Here is a 9,209-nt window from a genome sequence, read left to right on the forward strand (position 1 = left end):
CCGCGGAGCAGGATTCTTCCCTGGCACCGACCTCCCTCCGGCGGCCCCTTCTCCGGCCCCAGGTGCCCAGGGCTGGAGAGACGGTAAGGCGCGGTCCCGGCGGCCCCGAGGGGCTCCAGCGCTCTCGCTCGGCGCCCGAGTTGGGACAAGCGGGTGGCGCACGCGGCCGGCTCCCCCAGCGGCCGCCAACGCACGAGCGCGCCCGCAGAGCGGCAGGCGGACGGCGGCCTTCGTCACAGCCCCACCCGGGGCCCGCCGCGGCGCCCACCGGCCGGGGACAGCCGGTCCACGCGCACCCCGGGCCGCTCGCCCCGAAGGAGCCGCGCGGGTCTGCACGAGGCGCGGCAGGCGCGCGCTGCGGGGCCCGAGAGCGGAGCCGCGTGTCTCGCGGCGCCCGCACGTGCGTCTGCAGGGCGGGGTGGAGCGCGCGCCGACCCGGGGCCTCAGCGCGTGTCCGCCGGGCCGGGGCACGGCCGCACCGAGGGGGCTGCGCCCGGCCCTGCGGCCCCGAGGCGACCTCCCCGCCCGCCGCGCCGGGAAACGGGAGCCGAGTCCGCCCGCGCGCGCCGACCCCGGCCCCGGAGCGCGGCGGGGCCTGGCCGTGCTTCCAGGCTGAGCCGGGGCCCCCGCGGACGCCGCGGTCCGAGCTGCACGGAAGGGCCTCGGGCTGCCGACCCGCGTCTTCCCGGCACGAGCGGCGGGGCCGCCTCCCGCCTCCGGCCCGCAGGTCAGGCCCGGCCGCGCCGCAGCCGCACCGGCCCCGCGCGCGGCAGCTCCGCTCTAGCGGCGGGACGGAGGCCGCCGGGGCGCTGGCGAGGGGCCGGGGCGGCGCGCGGACACAGGCCGGCCGGGCCCCCGACGCCCCTCGGCCCCGCCTGGCGCGCGCGGACACCGCGCCGCCGGAGCCCGGCCGAGCCCCGCACCACAGCCCGCCCTCCCGCCGGCCGGAAGTGACGCGCCCCGGACCCGCGGAAGTGACGCGCGCCCACTTCCGGGAGGCCTCCCGCTGAAAACCAGGAAACGCGAACCGTCCTCCCACGCCGGCGACAAACAAGCGGCTGCACCAGTTCCGACCAGGGTGTAGGGACCGCGGCCCTGCCGTGGCGGAGCCACCCGCCCGTCCCGCGCAAACACGCCCGGCCCCGCCCCCGCGGGACCGCAGCCCATCCCGCCACGCCGCGTCCCGACGGCAGGTCCGGGTCGCGCTCGGCCTGTCCCGCGGCGCGCCTCCCACAAGGCCCGCCCCCGGCGCACCGGTTCCGCCTCCAAACTACGCTCGGCCTATCCGGCGCCGGGCCGCCCTCGAGCCCCGCCCCACACCCTTGCCTTCGGCCCATCCCTCGCCGCGCTGCAACCGGGACCCCGCCCACTCTCGACTTTTCCCGCGCTGCCCATCCCGCTCCCACCCTCGCCCCCAGCCTATCCCGCGCCGCCCCGCCTTCAACGCCGCCCCTGCCCTCGTCTCCGACCTATCCCGCGCCGCGCTCGAGCCCCACCTCCGCGATCCCCCAGCCTATCCCGCGCAGCACCGCTTTCGAGCCCCGCCTCCGCCCTAGCCCCTGGCCTATCCCGCGCCGCGCCGCTTTGGCGCGCGGCTGTGACGTCACGGGTGGCGGCGAGGCGCGCGCGGCTGAACGGCGCCGCTGCCGGCCCGCGGCCATGCCCAAGCGGGGCTGTCCGTTCGCGGACGCGGCCCCGCTGCAGCTGAAGGTCCGCGTCGGCCGGAGGGAGCTGAGCCGCGGCGTCTGCGCCGAGCAGCACTCGCGGGAGATCTTCGGTGAGCGCGCGGCGGCCCGGGGCTGCCCCTGCTCCGCGGGAGGCCGGGGGGGCCGCGTCCCGAGCGGAGCGGGCGGGCGCGGGCGTCGGGCCGGAGCCTCGGGCCGCGCGGGGTCCCGCCTGCCGGGGCTCCCCGGTCCGGGGCGTGGGGCGACCCGCGGGGCGCGGGCCTCGGGGGCCGCAGAGGCCGAGCGGGCGCCGCGCGGCGGGCACGGAGGGACGGCGCTCGGGCGGGCGCGTTCGCGGCGCCGCTGGGGCCGGACGGCTGCGGCAGACGCGGGCGCGAGCCCCTCGGCCCCCGCGCGGCTGCTCCGCCTTCCCGGCCCCGCGCCCCGAGGCTCCGCAGGGGCAGCGAGGGCGGCGCGGGCTGGACCTGTCGCTGTGCGCCGCGGCGGAGCCCGGGACCCGTGGGCCGAGTCCCGCTCCTCTGCGCTCGAGCTGGCGTGGCGGCCGCGGCTGCCGGCGGCGCTCGGTCACGCGCTGTAAGGACCAGCGTGGCCGCAGCCCAGGCCCCGCACCCCGCCCAGGGTCGGGCGCGCTCCCGAGGGGCTGCAGGAGGGGCGCCGCCGTCGGCCGCGCTTCCGGTTCCCGGGGCCGGTCGTTGTGCCCCACCGCACGGCCGGCAGCTGGGGTCCCCGCCCTGGCTGCGTGCGGACAAGGCAGGAACCACGGAGCGTCCGCGGGCTGGCCTTGCGCACTGGGCCTTGTGAAAGCCCCGACGGCCGCGGGGGCCGGTGGAGAGCCGCTGCCCGGTGCCCAGCAGCCGTTCAGCTGGGGCGGGGGCGGTGTCCAGGGCCCACCGGGTCTGGAAAGCTCTGGGTTGCCGCCCGCCCTGTCCTTGGCCTGCAGCTCCGCAGGAGGTGGGGGTGCCCCCGGCGGGGGCTGTGGGCCCGGACCAGAGCCGCTGGCTGTGAAGTAGTGACCTGAAGCGCCGGCTTACAGGGAGCCCGGGGGACGCGGTGAGGCCCCTTGTCCCGAGAGCCGCACAGGCACGGGACAGGCCTGGGTAGGGCCGCATGGCCCAGAGTCCTCCTGGAGGCGGGACCGTGCCGCAGGGGTGAGGACGGCGAGAGGACAGAGTGGTCCCCAGCTCACCGGGGAGCAGCGTGGGCTGAGGGTGCCTGGGCGACAGCACAGAGGAGGCCTGGCCTCCGCCGGCCGGAGGGGCGAGGTGGCCGTGCAGCGCTTCCACCCACCGGGCTGTGAACACCGGCACCGGTTTGTCTTCCCCAGAGAAAACCAAGCAGCTGCTGTTCCGCGGGGCTCAGGCCTACATGGACCACGTGTGGGAGGAGAGCTGTGCCGTCGTTGAGCTGCCGGAGTCCCCGAGGCCGGGCCCCACAGAGGCCCTCCGGGCCGCACGGGGGCAGATGCTGATTGGACCCGACGGCCGGCTGACCAGGAGCCAGGCCCAGGCCGCTGAAGCTGGTGAGTAAGGCCGACGGGCGCGTTCCCTGTGCCCCAAGCGGGGCTGTGACGAGTGTGTTGTCCTTCGTTCCTCACACGGACACCTGGGCCGGGGGCTTCTCCTCCCCAGACAGGCAGGGGCTGGGCCCAGGGTCTGACAAGCTGCTCAGCACCAGAGGCTCCTGACGTTAGGAGGCTGTTACCCCCCCAGCCACCGATCCGAGCCTGGGGGTTGTGCAGTAGCTTCTGGCTGGGGATCAGGAAAGGAGTAGAAACCCCCTTGGTGTCCTGCCTGCTTTCCACCTGCAGCGAGACACGGCGTCCCAGCCGGGTGGGAACCCTGGACAGGCCGCAGCGTCGTGTGCGGCTCAGACCCCCCCACCTTTGTTGCTGGAGTCACCGTTACCGCCCGCCCCTACCCGGCTCCCCACTCCCCAGGGCCTGGACGGGGGCCCAGCAATGCAGGGGCCACACTTGGAGACTAAGGTTTCGGACGCCTGACACGAAAGCCGCGGGAGCTCTCCTACAGGCCAGCGAGGGAGGAGTTGATCCTCCCGGTGCCCAGCTCCTAGGTGGCGGGAATGCAAGGAGGGCTCGACCCAGAGCCTCGGAAACCGCGCTCTAAGGGCTCCTGGGCACCTGGGGTCTCCCTGGTGAGCAAGGAAGGGTCTGTGTGCGGCGCTTTCTGGAAGGTTGTCCTGAGGACCTGGTGGGAGAGACACAGGGAGCCGGTCAGCTCCGTCCGCAGCTGGGGAGGCAGCCCCACGGCCTCTAGCACCTGGATCTCCTGCGGGGCTGACAGGCGGTGTTTCCTCCTCACAGACCTGTCCGGGGCCGTGACCAGAGCCTGCTCCTCCTGTGTGCGCACGCTGGACGGGACGGCGGTGTGCGGCCAGTGTGAACGCGCCCTGTGCGGGCGCTGCGTGCGCGCCTGCTGCCGCTGCGGGGCCGTGGCCTGCAGCCTGTGCGCCCTTGTGGAGTAAGTGTCCGACCGCGGGGCGCCCCGTCACGGTGGGGACCTGGGGCTGGGAGAGCAGCCCGGCCGGCATGGCCCCTGGGGGTGCGCTGGGGCCGCGCTGGGGCCAAGACCTGCCTGGGCCTGGCTTGCACCTTCTCCGAGGACGGGCTTTCCTTGGGGAGACGCAGGTCACGTGGACGGCCAGCTCCGCCCTTGCTGGGGTCCCGCCATGCTTCGTGGGCCGACTTTTCAGGCTTTGACCTTAGAACTGGCTCACGTGGTTTTTCCTGTTCGCGGGCTGCCCATGGAAGAACCGGTTGAAGCACACGCGTGTGTGTGTGCGTGCGCGCGCTTTCCTACCGCCTCGAGCGGAAACGGAGCGTTTGCGTGGTCTGTTCTGGGAGCGTGTGTGTCTGTCTGTCTCCGCCCGCTGAGCCCACACACGTGCCTGGGAAGTGCCGGGTACCAGTCCCTTCTCCAGGAGCCACTGTCGGCTGCGGGGTGTAAGATGCAGCCCCCCACAAAGACTCGCAGCTGGCTGTGTAGACCTCAGACTAGCTTGTCTCGGCAGTCTGACACCAGCCGTGCAAAGCAGAAGCCCCGCTCGGGGCGGCCAGCCAGTGGAGCCTGGGAAAGCCGGGCAGCGTGTGCCGCACGAGGCGGGGTGGGCGCCGGGAGCTGGGCTTGGGCGTGTGTGTCGGCTGTTCACACACGCGGGATACGCTTTCCTTTGCTTCTGCTGGTTCTGCCCCTCCTGTGTCTGTGCAGACTGAAGACCGCTGGGTCCCCAGCGTCCCGAGGCCGGTTCTTGTGGGGCGGGACCAGCTTTGCAGCAGGGTGGCCAAGGGGCAAGGAGAGTTGCCCGGAGCCCTCTCCCGCCCGCCCGTGTGCAGGAACCTTCCTGCTGCCCTGACGGTGTCCTCCTGGGCTTTACTTCCTGCTTTTCCCCAACTGCCTACACAGCTCACCCTGTGACGGGCGGCAGGGGCGTCCGTTTCTCAGACGCGACCGGCCGGGCTCTGCTCCGTCTCACGGCACGCTGCAGGCCACGAGGCCGAAGTGGCAGGTGTGGAAGCCAGCCTTGGCCTGCTGCCGCCGCTCCCACAGGGGTAGGCCCTCGGTCCCTGTGCCGGGAGCCGCAGAAGTGGGTGCTGTGCCGAGGCTCTGCGTTCACAAAGACACAGTCCAGCGGCCGGCACCCCGCCCACAGCTGATCATCCTCGTGAGTCCCATGCCAGAGGCCACAGGCTTACTGCCCTTCCCATCAGGTGGCGGGCAGCTCTGCCTTCTGCTGGCGCATCTCAGACTAGACGGCCTTCCGCGTGTTCTGTAGCAGGCAGCCAATTTCTTGTCCTGCAGGGTCTCTCCTCATGACTGTCCCCTGTGATTTGCTGGACCACTACGGCCCAGTAAGTCCCCGGGGGATACTGGGAGGTTTCTGTGCAGCGCAGGCCGCAGGTGGACCACCGGCCACCTCAGTCTGCCGGGGCTGTGGGGCAGACACCGCACATGGGCGCTGTAGACAGCAGCTCTCGTGCTCTGGACGCAGAAGTCCAGATCAGGCGGCGGTGGTGGTGGCTCCTTCCCAGCTCTGAGGAAGGCCGCCTGCAGGCCCGCGGAGTGTGGGCGTGCCTCGGCATTCTCCCGGTGGCCTCGAGCATGGGGTCAGGGCACACGTGTCTGCGGTGGGGCCGCATCGTAACTGGTTCTGTCTGCAGCTCCCAGCCCTGTCCCCAGATAAGGTCAAGGGACAGGGGGTCAGCACTGCACCATAGCAGTCGGGGGGGGCACAGGTGAGCCCCTGAATCACTGGTTCTCTCTTCCTTGTGCCGCTGCAGCTGCGGAGACGTTCACGAGACGCTGCTGTGTGCCGGCTGCGCCATGCTCGAGGCCTGAGGCCCAGGGCGGATGCCAGCTTTCCGGACGGGCCGCACGGGCGCTGCTGCTGCCGAGCTGGGGGCCGGGGCGGGGGTCTGTTTTATATTTTGTACTGAGGGCAGAGTGAATAAACCCCTTTATATTTGGACCAGAGGCCTTGCTCAGCAGTTCTGGGAATACAGCCTCCAAGGGCACGTGCCCACCGACATACCGGGCCTCGGAGCTCTGGGTGAGGTGTGCTCCCACTCTTCCCGATTTTACGGATGGGAAACAAGCGTCCGAAGTCGGGTCCTTGAGCCCCTCCAGCCAGTGGTGAGGAGAGAGGATTTGGAGCCGGGTCGTCTGACTCCGGAGTGCAGGACCCCTGTGTCAGAGCAGCTCGGGATGTCGGGTGACGTCCCAGACTGTCCCTGAGCTGGCACCACTACCTGTGCCCATCTGGGTGTCCACTGGGTTTTTCAGGGGCGGCTCTGGGTGGCCTGACGGTCCCTGCTCTCCAGGAGTGATGCCCAGCCGGGCAGTGTCCTCGCTGTGTTCGGGGCAGCGGGCTGTGTGCGGCCTGGAGGAAGAGCTGTTGCCGGAGCCGCAGCGAGGCGGCCGGGGGACAGACGAGGCGGCCGGGGGACAGACGAGGCGGCCGGGGGAGGTCCTACATGAGCCGGCTGTGGGTCTCCCTCACCCGGCATGAGGGTCCCCTGCTGTGGACTCCGTGGCCTGCTCGTGAGCAGAGAAGTGTCCAGGGAATCCTTAGAAGACAGCAGGGTGGCGGGCTGGAGAGTCGCTCGGATTCGCTACCATGACAGGAGCATAAAAACCCGTAAGTTCAGATGGCGGCGGGGGGGGGGGGGGGGGGGAGCCGCACAGGCAAGGAGGCAAGGACGGTCAGGGCCCCGAGCTCTGGAAACAGCTGTCGGTCGGCCATCCTGCTCACAGGACCACCTCTCGTCTGGCTTCCTGCAGAGGCCCTGGGGCCTCCTGGGTGCCCGGCTGCGGGCCATGAGTCCAGCAGGCACAGCGTCACACCAGTCATTCGGGAAATGTACATCAAAACCCCAAGGACACAGCACCTCTCCCCAATGGCCGCCATTAAGGAAACCAGAGTGGGGGCGCCTGGGGGGCTCAGTGGGTTAAAGCCTCTGCCTTCAGCTCGGGTCATGGTCTCAGGGTCCTGGGATCGAGCCCCGCATCGGGCTCTCTGCTCAGCGGGGAGCCTGCTTCCCCTTCTCTCTCTGCCTGCCGCTCTGCCTGCTTGTCTCCCTGTAAAATAAATAAAATCTTTGAAAAGAAAAAGCAGAGCCAGTGTGGGCAGGGGCGCGGAGAAAGCGCTGCTGGTGGAAGATGGGGCCACTGTGGGAAAGTGTGCTGGGTTCCTCAAAACACGGAAAGGAGAACTGTGGGGTGATGTGGTTGTCCCTCTAGTGGGAGTGTGTTCACCCAAAAGTGAAAGCAGGAACATGAAGAGACGTGTGCCCCACCCCCTGTGGTCATCGTGCTGTGAGTCACCATGGCCGGGGGGTGGAGGGCCGCCTGGGTGTCCATCGGAGGCGAGAGGGTAAACAGCCTGGCCCGTCTGTGCTGGGGGGGGGGGGCGGCAATCCAGCCTCCGGGGGGAAGGAGGTCCCGACACCTCTAGGGACCATCAGGAGAGGGGCTCCATGACCTGAGCCGGCACGGAGGACTGATCCTGCCCAGGACGCCCCTCAAGGAATCTGGTCATAGACAACGGTTGGGGTGGGGGGGGTCCGTGTTTCACAGGGAGAGTTTCAGTTTGGGAGTATGGGTGGTGGTGGGGAGACCTGCACGCCGGTTAGGGTTGGAGCTGGTTGGAGCTGATGAAGTTGCCAACTCTTGTTTTTGGCTCAGGTCGTAACCTCAGGGTCCGGGGATCGAGCCCAATGTTGGGGGGCAGTTCCCTATTCAGCCGGAAGTCTGCTGCTCCCCCGCCCCCAACTCACGCTGTCCTCCCTCTTAAAGTGTTTTTTTTTCTTTTTTTTTTAAGATTTTATTTCCTTGACAGACACAGACAGAGGGAGCAGAAGCAGGGGGAGAGGGAGAAGCAGGCTCCCCGCTGAGCAGGGAGCCCGATGCGGGGCTCGATCGCAGGACCCTGGGATCATGATGCTTAACACCTGAGACACCCAGGTGCCCTAAATATAATATTTTTTAAAATAAGAAAAAAAATTTTTAAAGGCATGTGGTTGGGGCGCCTGGGTGTCTCTGTCTAGTAAGTGTCTGCTTTCGGCTCAGGTCATGATCCCGGAGCCCCACGTTGGGCCTCCTGCTCAGCGGGGTCTGCTTCTCCCTCTGCCCTTCACCCCACCTGTGCTCTCTCTCTCAGAGCCACACTCTCTGTCAGACAAATAAGTAAAATCTTGAAAAGTAATAAAAATAAAAAGGCCTGTCGTGTCCTGCATAGTTGCACGAGAGCCCGTATTTAAAGAAACCGATGCCAGTTGCCTCTTGAGAGTAGAAGTGGTCGCAGCGTGCTTAGGGCCGGACGCAGAGGGTGGCGTGGGCGTGTGCCCTGTCCCACTCCGGCCCAAGCCGCCGGGCGGGGGCCTCCGTGCAGCCGGCACCACAGGCCGGCTCCTGCGGCCAGAAGCGATGTCAGTGGGAACGCTGGTAAAACAAGCCAGTAAAGGAGAGACGATGATGTTTGAAAAAAGTCATTAAATCCAAAACCAGGTGAGGAAAGACAAGAAAAGGAACAGATGAGACACAGAAGCGCGGCTGGAGGCTGGGTAAGCTCAGTCCCGCCCGGCGGGGGCAGACCCGGCGCTTCGGTCAAGGCCACTCGGGCCGGAGGCACTCCGCTCGCACCCGCCTCTTGCCCGCGGAGCTCACCTTAGGTGTAAAGACAACACCCGGAGGACCATAAGCCCCATCTCCCAGCCGGCATCCCTGGGTCGGCAGCTTCTGGAGAGCAGGCCCGGCCCGGCCCCTCCGAGCCTCCGCAGGGCAGGCCCGCGGCCACGAGGCAGTGCGTGCGCAGGTGCCGCAGGGGTGGGCCGTGCAGGTGCGGAGCACGGTCCGGCCGGCCGGAAGCCCCTGTGCCGGCGAGAGCGGCTGTGGGGATGTGGGCCGGGAGTGGGCGGTCCGGCTGGGACAGGATAGGCCCCCGGGGGTCGTCTGAGGTGCCGGTCTCACTGGCGCGGCCCCCCGCCCCCCGCTGAAGTTCGGGGCATTCCCT

The 9,209-nt window shown here is 69.3% G+C and overlaps 1 protein-coding gene across 2 annotated transcripts; it reads left to right on the top strand.

Moving 5' to 3' along the window:
- The first annotated feature begins 1,587 nt into the window (after positions 1-1,587).
- Positions 1,588-6,167, top strand: SIVA1 (SIVA1 apoptosis inducing factor). Of its 2 annotated transcripts, XM_032341636.1 has the most exons (5): positions 1,588-1,777; positions 3,010-3,204; positions 4,006-4,162; positions 5,501-5,550; positions 5,980-6,167. In XM_032341636.1, exons 1-4 carry the CDS (start codon positions 1,660-1,662, stop codon positions 5,526-5,528), a joined length of 498 nt encoding a protein of 165 aa, XP_032197527.1. In that variant the 5' UTR covers positions 1,588-1,659; the 3' UTR covers positions 5,529-5,550; positions 5,980-6,167. The 2 variants fall into 2 exon arrangements, with proteins under 2 accessions (XP_032197527.1, XP_032197526.1); XM_032341635.1 differs by lacking the exon at positions 5,501-5,550 and having other exon boundaries at positions 1,589-1,777.
- The last annotated feature ends 3,042 nt before the right edge of the window (positions 6,168-9,209 follow it).

Source organism: Mustela erminea, chromosome 5 (assembly GCF_009829155.1).
Source record: "Mustela erminea isolate mMusErm1 chromosome 5, mMusErm1.Pri, whole genome shotgun sequence".
NCBI lineage: Eukaryota > Metazoa > Chordata > Mammalia > Carnivora > Mustelidae > Mustela > Mustela erminea.